Source organism: Xenopus tropicalis, chromosome 1 (assembly GCF_000004195.4).
Source record: "Xenopus tropicalis strain Nigerian chromosome 1, UCB_Xtro_10.0, whole genome shotgun sequence".
In the NCBI taxonomy this organism is placed as follows: Eukaryota; Metazoa; Chordata; class Amphibia; order Anura; family Pipidae; genus Xenopus; species Xenopus tropicalis.
Genome location: NC_030677.2, coordinates 32,041,875 through 32,055,484, shown reverse-complemented (window position 1 = coordinate 32,055,484; position 13,610 = coordinate 32,041,875). Strand labels below are relative to the sequence as shown.

General features: G+C 41.3%; 1 protein-coding gene across 3 annotated transcripts in view; it reads right to left on the bottom strand.

The window, feature by feature from the left end:
- The window catches only part of rbpj (recombination signal binding protein for immunoglobulin kappa J region), a 62,590-nt gene that overhangs the window by 10,236 nt on the left and 38,744 nt on the right, over nt 1-13,610 (bottom strand). For all 3 annotated transcript variants that reach the window (XM_031895356.1, XM_018089590.2, XM_031895355.1), the window contains exons 4-10: nt 5,243-5,408; nt 4,541-4,715; nt 2,996-3,133; nt 2,692-2,804; nt 2,036-2,176; nt 1,173-1,328; nt 122-225 (exon numbers count right to left, since the gene is read on the bottom strand). In XM_031895356.1, coding sequence (XP_031751216.1) covers nt 122-225; nt 1,173-1,328; nt 2,036-2,176; nt 2,692-2,804; nt 2,996-3,133; nt 4,541-4,715; nt 5,243-5,408 — 993 coding nt within the window. The remainder of the gene's footprint in view (nt 1-121; nt 226-1,172; nt 1,329-2,035; nt 2,177-2,691; nt 2,805-2,995; nt 3,134-4,540; nt 4,716-5,242; nt 5,409-13,610) is intronic.

Here is a 13,610-nt window from a genome sequence, read left to right as displayed (position 1 = left end):
ATTTCAAAATAAATTTCAAAATACAACCGTCTGGTTACCACCAACAGACGAATACGATGATTCAGTTTTAATCCATTCCTTTATTCTGTTTTAAAAGTGATATATAAAAATATCTGTGTACCTGTACATAGTCTCGGCTTCCACATCCCCAAACCAAACACGTAAATTTGGAGTGAAATTCTGTCCTGTGAGCTCCAGCATTGCTACATCTCCTCCACCATTCAGCTGGACAAGAAAATGATAGAATGCCATAACATTATATAATCAATACTACACATTATTCAAACATACAGAAGAGAAAGACAACTTTTTTTCATTTGGGTGGGTTTCTCTTTGGCTGCAGTGCAGGTGTTTTTCTTTCTGTTGGGACCTCAACTTAATATCCTCATTATCTCATGATCAGGTAACCTATGGCTGATCAGTAGCAGCTGCTGATTAAACTACAATTCTCACAGTACCTTGTGTAAATAATCAAGGAGTAGCTTGAACAAGGTTAGCTCCCAGACAGAAATAAGAGGGTAGTATGTCAGTTAATATATGTTTAAAGGGCCAAAAACATAAAAAAATCCTCTTTATTATCTCTTATATCTATTCAATGTGGATAGAAAATTACAAAACTGAAGTTATAATTATTATTACTGATATTAGAAAGTAAGTGAGCACCTTTTTTTAAAACTGAGGGTATCTTCAAAATTACATAGAAGTCATGAAAATTACACCCAGAAAGCAATTGCAAATTAGCTTTAATTTGACAGCATTGTAAAATCATTAAGCTGATATTAAATGATTCCAAGCAATGAAAGTAGTTTAGAGTTCTAAACAGGGCTGTGGAGTCGGAGGCAATTTTGGGTACCTGGAGTCGGAGTCAGCAAAAAATGAACCGACTCCGACTCCTACTAAATTTAAATGGGAATAAAAAATAAAAAAAATAAAGCAAGTTTAAATGTCCCAAGTCACAAACAGTCATAATTAATTACTTCTCTGCTATAAGAATAAAGCCCAATGCACGCAGTGCATAAACGAACACGTTGAGTGACCATGAAGCATGCTTTTCATTGACTGTATGAATGTATAAAATACATTAACATATTAAAAACAGAGGAGTCGGAGAATTTATCTACCGACTCCACAGCCCTGGTTCTAAAAGGCCATACAAATGCAGTTTACTTTACCTGAAGGCTTTCTACTACAGGCACTGGAGTCACTGGAGCATTTACTGGCCCCATGCCTTCATAGAAAGTGTATTCTGCCTTATCTGTGCTAATGATTGTCCAAGAGGCACCATCGTTAATCATCTCTTTATTTGGTTCTTTGGGACATGGAGTGGCCTGAAACACAATGTGTAAACAGGTCATATACTTTGCATATAGCATCAGAATTAAACATACTCATAATGATGTAACTGTCAGTATAATAAAGAAATGCCTTATGTCAATTAATTGAATAGCAGGCCAAAAATTCAAAAAGGTGTCTCTCCAGCTGGAACATGTCGGTCTTTCTGTAAAGGTAAATTCAACAAGCACCAATACCCTGCCTAGCATGCATATGAAAGGTGCCACCCACTGCTTGCACTCCAAAAGCCTTACAAGTTGGCACAAGTCACGCAAAGTTGAACTTAGAGTAAAATATTGATTACTTTACCTTTTAGTGTTCCTCGGAACTGAAAAATATATTACGTACTAAACTGGTCCTAACTTTAACAGTGAAATAGCTCAGAGACCTGTGCAATGAACAATTGCGGTGTGGCTAAACTGACTTTCTCTGGTGCTCTGAACTTGCCCATGGCTAAAGAGAGGAGGGACTTTCTAGTAAGTTAATACTTCTGCAAGGTACAGTATTGCACCTCCTTATTAGTTCTGTGGTGCTGCCAGAAATCAACTCTAAAATTGCAGAGAACTCATACAGTCTTGCGCAATGTTAGGGAGCTGCTTGCTTAAAAAATCCCAGAGACCAGTGGAATCAGCTACATTTGATTTCACCAAAGACATAAAAAGACTATGTAACAGAGCAGTAAATCTTTCACATCCCTACTCACTTGAAACTGGATAATTCTTTCCTGAGAAAGGCACAAGTACATTCTTTCTGTATCCTTCAGATAAAATGCACATTTATGGAGCTGGGATACAGGATCATCTGCATCTAACAATGCCGTCTGTTTATCCACTTTGCGGATAATCTGCAAAAAAGACAAGAATTATATTTTTACATCAGCATTAATAACATAGTTAAGCTGGCCAAACACACTGATATAATCGAACAAAACTACATTTCATATGATTTTCAGACAGTGTGTGGGCTCAGAATTATCGCCCCTATAATTTTCATTTCATGCCAATCGGTCAGGTTAGAAAATTTCAGTCATATAACAATAGAATCTATGCACGTGTTGTGTATCTGACAATATCCTAGGGAGACCTACAATGCACTTCTGGGACATCACTTTCGTATGATTGGCGTCCGCAAATTTTATGTTCAGAACATCCTCTGATTTGTTATTTTTAGGACTTTATCCTACAATTTCAATCTGAATGTTAGTTTTAGATTTTTGCATTTAAATATATGATCGATATCCGATGTTCACCGTAAAAGAAGTCTAAAACCTTGCACATGTATGTCCACATTTAGAATTCGTAAACCTGTTTAAAACATTTTGATCTGTGTGTAATTTAAAAAACAAAACGGATAGTTTACCAGTCGTGGGAGTGCCATGCCAGTTACCGAACATACAAGCTTCACCGTCTGTCCATAGTGAATGTAACCGTCACGCACTGTGAATTCCTCTCCTTCAGACTCTTCGTCATCCACTAAGAAAAGATGGAACACACACAATCAGTTGTAGGACTATTAGATCTCATACACATGGTGGGCATATTTCCAATTGCCTATCCACTTTTTCTACAGTGCAGTTTTGCAAACCACTGCTTTAGAGAAAGGTTAATTCTACAGGCTGTCTTTCAACAACAGACAATCTATTTTGGCTTTGTTGACTACTTACAAAGGTGAATGTAGAAAGCTCCCCACTGTTGCGAGCTGGCGTGGAAGTTGCCGCCTTCTACGTGCAGATATCTTGTGCTGACTGTCTGTGATCGCAGCCGGTTAAATAGTGCCACTTTTGTCCCTGACGCAATACATACTGAAACATAAAACATATTAATATAGCTGAATAGGCAAATCCTTTATGCCATCATCTAAAAGCAACCTCTGCACTAAGCAAATCATATTTAAAATATACACCATAAATATGGCAAGGATAGGCTACAGATATAGAAGGCCACCACTAACATACTTACTGTCCCTTTAAATTCTTCCCTGAAGTATTTGGTACATTAACTACAACAATACTTATTTTGTATCAATAATGCAAAAAGATCAGTAACAAATTATACCTTTATTAAATGATTTATTTTCCCTTTTCTTAACTGCTTTCTTTTAAACAATACAACTATATACACCCTATTCCCACTGTACGCATGAAGGCCTCACTCAGTTCTGATGTAAACAAAGCTCAACCTTTTAACTACAACGCAGGTATAAAACAAAACAGAAAGCATCTAAACATTTAAGGGAAGCAGTTTACTGTGGACAAAAACACACCCTTATGTGCAAGTGTAAAGTAGCATTCTTCATTGAAAACAACAGCTGCGCCCACAGCTTTGCCTTTAGTGTAATGGCACATGGAATCACCCCCATTCAAACTCGATGGGAACTGCCACCAAGCGCCAGGTCCTGTCTAATGACAAATATGTATCACCCAAAAACATACGCTGCAGCTATGGGTCAATAAGTTCAAACAGATTTATCAGTAAAGTAAAACCTGCTGCTATCTAAAACAAGTTTACATTCCCAGACTTAGATGCAACAGTCCCCAAGCCAAGGCTGTACTTTGTTGTTTACCTGATTGTATAAGAGTACCTGCATTATAAGCTGGGGCAAAAAGAGAGACCTTTCTACCAATGAAAGTTTCTTTTGGTGGCACCCTGGGGTACGGAGCACATGATGTTTTAATTGCCTTTGTGTTTAACAATACTAAGGTCTGTATTTATTTTCCAGTCTAGCATAGAGACCACTGCTACCTGCTATGGTCAGTGACCTAAGCAAACATGTGACACTTAACATGGACGCCTGCAGTACAAAAAAAAATGTGAAATTAAGAACTAAATACATGAATACTGTTAGCTCTCTGGTTATCTGCCATGCATACATTTTAGATCAACTTCCCCTTTAAATGTCTACGAAGGTGCAGCAAAGGCTGATGACCAAAGCTGCATAATGGCACACTGGTTCACTGTAATAATTCCCAAGTCAAGTACACAGAGTGCTGTACCGCTGGGAATGTAACCAGCTGTGCTGTTGCTGAAATGTGTAAACAAGGAAACCTACAAGCTTATTAACTAAATATCTAACAAATCAAATTGTGCAGAAACTGTCCCAGAGGGTGAAAAGGCAACCCAACAATGGTCAAGGGAAATTTTAAAGGGATAATATGATCACAAAATTAAGAAAATAAAACATTTCATCATTTATTTTATGCTGTACTTACAGTCTGCATTTTTCAGCGACTGTTTCTTTTTTGATGGCTTGGAGATGACCTTAATTCTCTTGCTTAAAAACACGCCGATATCATCACTATTGCCATAGAACATCTTTACTGATAACATGAAGTGCTTTCTCTTGTCTGAGTCTGATATGTACAATGTTTTGGCAGTGCAATAATTCTGTGAAGAGAGAAAGATACATCACCCAAAGATGCACACACATACACTCAAGACTTCTATGTATCCCTATATTTGATTTCCTAAAGGGAAGACCTTGATCTGCCACAAACAGCACTTACACAGTATCTATAACCATGAGAAAAGAAACTATGCAGGTCTGTTCCCCATTCAAGGAATTTCTTTCAGAGACCAAGGACACAATGAGATAAAAACAAAAGCCACTGGCAAATATGGCTGTGAGGAAAAGCTAATTTTTAACCAATTACTAGAAATACAATTTTATTTAATCTGAATATTACTCTTAGGGATTGGCCCTGCTTGGTGGCAAAAGGCAAGTCCCTGGCAGTCACCGCTACCCCAATAATACTTTACAGTTTTTTGGCCATAGGGAATCAATGGCACTGGCTATCAAGGAAATGAGTGCCACGTTTGGATCATGCACAGCCCTTACCATGTAGAGAAAGGTTTCTGACCTCAAGTTTAATAACCAAGTGCAGACCCAGTTATCCCCTGCTCTCAGGACATACCTTTCCTTCCAGGTTCAGCTGCTGCATTTCTTGGTCACTGTTGCCAATGCCAATGAAAGCACAGGGCTGGGATTCTTGCTCTGAGCAGCCATCTCTCTCCATCTGCTCTTTCTTTTTCTTCCACCCACTGCCCATGAGATAGACACAGGGAGGGGGACAAAAAAACCTACAAGACCAAGAGGTTCATAGTTAAACAGTCAAGCAGACAGGAAGGTACATTTCAGACTTAATTACTTATTAAATAGAAGACAAGCTAATATAAGGAAGAATGAGGACGTGACTATGACTGGTATCCCTTTCAGGCTGTGCTAGTAGCAGCAACTACATGGCAGTAGGCAGCATATTATGTAGGATAATATATAACAGAGCAGATTTCAGTGCCCAAATGCTCTTTATATGACTGCACCCAGGCCAACGCAAAGGATTAGGGTGCAGGCACAAGGAAAGGCTGATGCCAGCGTAGGGGCCGATTCATGGCCTGCGTTTATCTGAAGGCTGAGAATCAGCCCTGTATAGCATTAGCCTAAGGTATGGTGGGTAGTGTAAGCATACATTTAACATGTCCCATCACACACTGTTATCAGCATAGTCTAGGCGGCACTGGTAACATTTTGTGCAAACACCCATGTGCCATATATCTATAGGATCTTTCTTTGGTTTTCCAGATTGAGAAAAGTAAGACATTTTGTATCCCCAAAGCCACTTTCTTTGGGCTTGTGACTTTTTGCCTGAGTGGCTCCAGCTCTCTCTCAGGCTCTCATCTGTTGCAAAATATCCACACATACTTAGGAGGGACATCAGGTAAATTGGCACAGTTTATGTATCACAAATAACTTATTGAGTTCATTTTATACAAGTTGGTGTTATTATCCATTTTATATTAATGACCTTTATTAAAAGAAAGTAGAAACAATTTGCTGCTACCCTTTTTATTTTACCATTTTACCACTAGATTTTAGTCTTAGTGCAAGTACACTGAATATCTACTTAAACACTACCACTAGATGGCACAATTGTTCACATGATGTGTGTAGCTCATTTATTTACAGCTTTAGGACATTTTAGTTCAAGCACCCTCTTGATTATTGATAAAATAGTTACAAAGTTAAGATAACACAGCTGTATTAGCAAACAGGGCTAATGGCACATGTGGCATTCTCTCAACCAGTGAAAAAAAAAACACAGATTTTGGCCTCCTACTGGCCCATATGTTGTGCAATAGTGCAATCTGCCAGTGATTGATTTTGTACATATTCTTGATAAAATCTGCACCTCGTAAGGAGAGAGATAGTCGGATTCCACTCTGACCAAAGTGAACACGCAGGTTGGTAGGGGTCTGAATTGAAAATTTCTCCTCTGCAGTTTTTCAGAAGGGGTTAAAAGAAACAAAAATAAAAGTGTGCCATGAGGGCTCTGGCACACGAGGAGATTTGTCGGCGGCGATTTTTAAAAGAGCGATTTGGCGACAAGACGAGCGACAAGACGCCAATGCTAAATCAATGGAAATCGCCAGCGTCAAAACATACGAGGCTACTTCAAATCGTCTGCTGTTTCAAATCGCACACAGACCCTTTTCTGAGCGACTTGAGTAAACATGAGGGGGGTTAACTGTTGAGTGTACCATGGGTAGCAAATCGCCTGGAGCTCAACTCGCATGAAATCTCTTTGTGGGTATTGTCGTGGCGACTTGTCGCCAAAGCGCCAGGGGGAAAAAACGCAGGCGACAAATCTCCTCGTGTGCCAGAGCCCTTAGCCTAGAAGTCACACTCTATTGCTTATCCCAATAGTCAGATTGGGTTTCAGTAGTATCTAGGAAAGTAAACAGGCATTCAACTCTAATCTCACCCTACATTACTTGTCTTTACGTTGGACCCCCAAGTAACTGCTCTGGGGCCCCATGGGGGGAAACCCAGTGTTTGGGAACTACTGCATGAAATGTTCAAATATAGAAAAGAACATAAAAATAGTCACGCAAGTAACAAACCTTTCCCAATAATACATAACTCAATATATAACAATAACATGAGAAATATATATATGCCATCCAGGTATGGTTTAGGCTAATGACACACAGAGAAAAGCCAATGTGCTGCCTTCTGCACCATGTATGTGTGCCCACGGGGACAGCCTGAGTGAGAACCCACAGGGCAACTATATAAGCTCTGTTCCATGCTGGGCCTCACCACCACCACACTATAAAGGTCCCCATACACGGGCCGATAGAAGCTGCCGATATCGGTCCCTTGGACCGACTCGACAGCTTATCGGCCCGTGTAGGGGCAGAAACGATCGGACTGGCCGACCGATATCTGGCCTGAAATTGGCCAGATATCGGTCGGCCAGGTTAGAAAATCCCGTCGGATCGGGGACCGCATTGGCTCGTTGATGCGGTCCCCGAACCGACTGCCCCATTGCCGCTTGCAGAATTCGATCGTTTGGCCCCAGGGCCAAACGACCTAATTCACTGACATGCCTCCCCGATATCGCCACCCATCGGGTGAAGATCCGCTCGTTTGTTCGACATCGCCAAGCGAGCGGATCTGCCCGTGTATGCCACCTTAAAGCTTTAAATCCTGACTTGTTATGAAAATGCACAGCTAACCACATCTATCACTAACACTATAACTCAACTGAAAACAGTGTTTAATGTTTAACTCAATTAAAGTAAAGATAATATGCTATAGAGGCACTTTTACAGTTGCATTAGTGCTGTTACAGACGGGAGATTAGTCGCCTGCGACAAATCTCCCTTCTCGCGGGCGACTAATCTCTCGAAATGCCATACCACCGGCTAGAATGTAAATCACCGGTGGTAGGGCTGGGCGATATACCGTTTAATACCGAATACCGGTATTTTTTTTTTAAACTATATTCATTTTTCAGATACCGCAATACCGGGGTGTCAGGGTACTCACCCGTGCAGCCCGGTCTCGCGCGCCTCCTTGCGTGCGCGCACACGTCCCGTTGTCCGCGGGACGTTGCGCACGCGCGTCCAGGTGCGCGTGCGTCAAAGCGCACGTACATGTCAAAGCGTGCACGTCTGTGACACGCTGACGACGCCGGTTCTGCGCATGCGTGGGGGGTATTTAAAGCTATCAAACGCCTCCTCCTGTGCTATGTTGTCTGCGGCCTTGCCTGGGAACTAAGCCTGCCTGATTTACCTTACGACTTTCTGTTGCCGATCCTTCGCTTGCCTGACTCTGATTTTCAATACTGCAGTAATTATTCTCTAATTTATTAGGAAATGGGGTTAACACCTAATCATGCATGGAAAAAAAAATACCGTCAAATACCGTGACACCGATATAATTTTGAAAAATACCGTGATAGAAATTTTTGGTCATACCGCCCAGCTCTAACCGGTGGGATGGCATACGCGGTGCAGCGATTTGCCAAAATCGCCAAAGTTGCCTTGAGAGGAAACTTCGGCGCCACGTATGCCATCCCGACTAATCTCCCCGTCTGCCACGGCCCTTAGGGAACCTCATTCCGTATGGGAATGTACATGGGTCTCTGTACAGAACTGCGTAACACGTCATTACTGGTTATTACAAGGATAGCGGTAATTCTGCGCCCAAGCCTTTGTGTTCTCACTGTTTGTATATAAGAAAATGTATCAGAAAATGAGCCTATCCTTGGAAAAATCATGAATCAAAATGGCTTTATAACACTGCTAGAAAAAGGTAAAGAATCCATAGGACTGAATGCAGTAATTTCTTGTGTAGTGATCACATTAGGGACCACCAGAGTGCACCTATGGCCTGAGAAAGTCCCTGCCTGACAGTTCTTTTCACTGAACAAAATTCAGCCCAGCAGAGCTCATCATTTTTCCCTTTACGCAGGCCAATAAGATACAGACTCTTAGGAATAGCGGCATTGGCGCACAGTACCGGTGCCGGTGTATGCAAAACTACAGTAAACTGACAGCATTGTCTGAAAACACCAGAGAACTTGTGTTTTTTTCTGGTTTTAATTCCTTCTCTGTTACAACTCTTCTGTTTCATAAATACAGCAATTCTATCAAAAAACTAGACAGCCCCATGGTAACATGAAACCAGAAAAGTCGCTACAACATTTTCGAAGAAATGTTTTCAGCTTCATTCGCATTCACTAAAATTCAAACAACATTTTTATGTCTGTTTCCTTTTATTTGAAAATCAGATTAAAATGTTATATTGTGTGTTATGAATTTGAAAACCACATGACATTAATGTGCCCACTGATTATTTTCATTTTTACAGAGCCAGTTGCCTTCCCCTAGTGCTGTCAGACTCACTGATCTATAGTTACCATATTATTTTATAACATTTAAGTGGTGTTACACTGGCATTGCCCAATCCCCTGGCACCACTCCTGCCAAGAGAGATTGGTTAAAGAGTCCAGTTAGGGGTGCAGCGGGCACACACAAACTCCTAACAGTTTAGGGATAAACCATCTGGCACCAAGAACTACTTCTAGTTTGTTAAAAGAAAGTGCTTACTATTTATTTCCACTATGCCGCCACGACAGGAATCATTAAAGGCAATACAGTAATTAGCTTTCCAGTATCTATACAGCTTGCATACTTTTGTCTAATACATAACTTGTTCCATTGTCTTAATATGGCTTAACATCATTACCTTTGATTGGCCAGATTTTAAACTTAAGGTCCCCATACATGTGAATATTCGCTCGCTTGACAAGATCGGCAAGCGAGCGGATCTTCACCCGATATCCCCACCTACGGGAGGGCGATATCAGGGAATGTGTAGGCTAATTCGATCGTTTGGCAATTATATTGGCGGCAATGGGGCAGTCGGTTTAGGGACCGGATCAACAAGTCAATGTGGTACCCGATCCGACTAGATTTTTTAACCTGCTTGATAGATATCTGGCCGATTTCAGGCCAGATATCGGTCGGGAAGGCCCGTCGGTAATGCCCGTCGGTAATGCCCATACACGGGCCGATTAGCTGCCGAATCGGTCTAAGGGACCAATATCTGCAGCTAGAATCGACCAGTGTATGGGGACCTTTAGATGAGGTTTTTTTTGGGGGGATTCATTTTCAAGGCATAAAGGTAATATATAGAATTTTTCTAGATACAGTCAAATCTATTAAAATAAACACAAACCCAAAGGAAAGTCTAATGCTAATAAGTGGGCCTGCTTCCTACCTCACATGGCTGCAATGTGTACAGATAATTTAAGCCTTCTGAGCCTGCAGGGTGTCAGAGAATCAAGCAATGAGCTCAGACCTTCCAGGGGTCAATTTCTGGTGCTTAGATTAAATTATTTGTGGGTGCGTGCTGCCCAGAGTGTGAGTCTCAGCTCCACATGTATAAACATCAGCTGTGGTTTACTGTCCAGTAAACTAACTAGCCACTAGGAAGTGACTTACTGAAAGATATACAGCATGGAATTTAGGTGAAACTGTACCCCTCTAATAACATTGCAGATAATAAAACTATATTACATTAAAGGAGAAGGAAAGGTAAAAACTAAGTAAGCTTTATCAGAAAGGTCTATGTAACTACAGCCATAAGCACTCACAGAAACGCTGCACTGAGTCCTCTATCAAAAGAAACACAGGATTTCTTTTTTCCTTTTTTAAAACATGTTCTTTGGGTATCAGACTTCCTCTCTCAGAAAAATCCTTCATTCCCAGGGCCGGAGTCATGCACAGCTCTCCTCCCTTCTCCTGCTCCTCCCTCCCATAAGAATTCATAATACCGTATATACTCGAGTATAAGCCGATCCGAATATAAGCCGAGGTACCTAATTTTACCTAAGAAAACTGGAAAAACTTATTGACTCGAGTATAAGCCGAGGGAAATGCAGCCGCTACTGCAAGTTGAAGTGATATCACCCCCCTCCCAGCAGCCAATTAGCAGAACAATGTGAAAGCATCAAGATAGCAGCTCCCAGTATACATCAGAATAGCACTCAATAGTAAGAAATCCAAGTCGGTCTTGAGACTCCTCCAGTTACATGGGAGTAGGAGAAACAATAGGTTAGCTGAAAGCAATTCTAATGTGTAGCGCTGGCTCCTTCTGAAAGCTCAGACTCAGGCACACTTTACTGCTGCGCTGCAAGTTGGAGTAATATCCCCCCCTCACCCCCAGCAACCAATCAGCAGAACAATGGGAAGGGAGCAAGATAGGGAATCATTTAACCATGAAATAAACCCAATAGGATTGTTCTGCCCCCAATAAGGGGTAATTATATATATTGTTCCATTTCGCCTATGGATGGGTATGTAGGGCACAATTGCCTCTGTGTGCAGTTACTGTTCTGTGGGGCTCCATTGAAAGTGGGAACCATGGTGTTTGCATTGGATTACACTCCACTTTATGGCCCCTTTATTGGCAATATGGGAGGGGGGCATACAAGGAAATCCTTATGTGAAAGTGCCTGAACCCCTTCTATAATATCTGCCTTATGTCTGAGGGATCTGACATTCCCAATGAACCTTTAAAAAAATAACTATGCAGATATTTGTAGTCTCTCAGGGCTAAAGGTCTGGTGTCTGAGGTGCAATGAGAGATTGTGCTGCTGAGGCGCAAGGGGAGAGCTCAGCGAATACCCATAATGAAATGGCACAAAGCGGCGCTACAGATCGGTGCTCTGAAAGTTCAGCGAATACCCAAAAACTAATAATTAAATGACACAAAGCGGCGCCCAGACCGGTGCCCTGATGCGCATACCTGTGAGGAGAAGCCGATGCTCGTCAACGATGCCGCGCGTCAGCACGCACGTTAGGTCGGCACTACCGTATATATGCGAGTATAAGCGCGAGTATAAGCCGAGGTTCACTTTTTAAGCACATTTTTAGTGCTCAAAAACTCGGCTTATACTCGAGTATATACGGTATCTCACTCCTTCTTCCATCAGAATGTGTGAGCTACCAGCAGCAGGAAACTATGGAGACCAAGCTAAAATAGCAGCTGCAATCTTAAACAAACAAAGGGAGCTTCCAGGGCTCTTTACTCAGGTATGGTAAAGCTTTCTGTAGAAAAAATATATACGCTCTAGGTGGCACTAATGTGGCTAATCTATTGCCAGTAAAATGCCAAAATTTAGAAAGCAGGGTGAATTCCAATATGTGGCATACCCCCCAGTGAGCCAAACACTGATCTTCTGTACTGGCTCAGTGCATTCCTTAAAAACGACACCTGCCTGAGGTACTTCCTTGAATAGAGCTGTATCACCGTCATGGGCTCTAATAAACCAAGCAAACAGTGTGCCAAATGGGCAGACATACACAGTATAGTATACTGGGCATTCTATTAGAACAAATGGATCTTAAATAGCTGCTGGCCAACTAGGCCTAATTTTCCATATTTGTAGTAGGGTATCTTCTTTTAGAATGTAGGGCTCTTCAACAGCCGCTGGCCAGCTAGGACTATAATTGCAAGTGGTAAGCTCACATGGTGGAGATCTAACAACAGATCAGCCACAAGACCTGGGGAATTACCAGCAGCTAATGCCAAGAGTGTAAATCAGAGCTGCCTAAAAAAAAAAAAAAAAACAGTCTGTAAATTACACAACCTGATCCACTTACAAACCACACCAATTACCTCAACAACTACAGCAGGAAAAACAACAGCTGCTAGAGCATTGCTTCAGGGGCCAGAACCAGACCTTGACACAAAGAGAGCTCCTATAAACAGAAGAATATCTAGCAAAACCATCCAGACTTCAAATATTCCCCTTACCAAAAACAAAACCATGCCCCCAAGAAGCAAAAGGCTAATGTGCATTTTGCATAGATGTGAGTTTAATCTAGGTTAATGCCTTTAGTGGCTTATATAATATAATAGTAATAGGATTGCCTCTGTAAGTAATTGTTACTTAAAGTTCCTAAACCTGGCTGTTTTGCCAACCTGACTGTCCCATCTCATACTGTCAGTTACAGTTTCTAATGCTAACGGCCTCCTGCTGTACAAATATGGCAGCCCCTCATAGAGGGACATGGGGGATTAGATAGGTAGTATACAAGCGTTGGGCAAATACTTTTATGGCAAAATTATTAAGGTTATGAAAATACAATGTAACGATAGATGTTTAATTTCTGGTGTCAGGATCTCTTTAAAGCAGCACCAGGGGACACTGCATATCCTACTACTTTAAGAAGCACACAGGCATCGGTCATGACTCTACAGAAAATAAATAAAAACTTTACCTGGATACAAGGTAAGCTTTGGCAAATGCTATGAAATAGCCTAGGGAACTGCTAGTTATCTTGTTACAAGAACAACAAGATCATAATGTGTAATTTATACAAGCAGTGGGTTCATGGATCCTTTAACCCCATCCTGTGGGCAAAAAAAAAAAAAAAAAAAAAAAAGCTAGGCTGTTTTATAGTAATGTCCATCTTCCTCTGCCTATT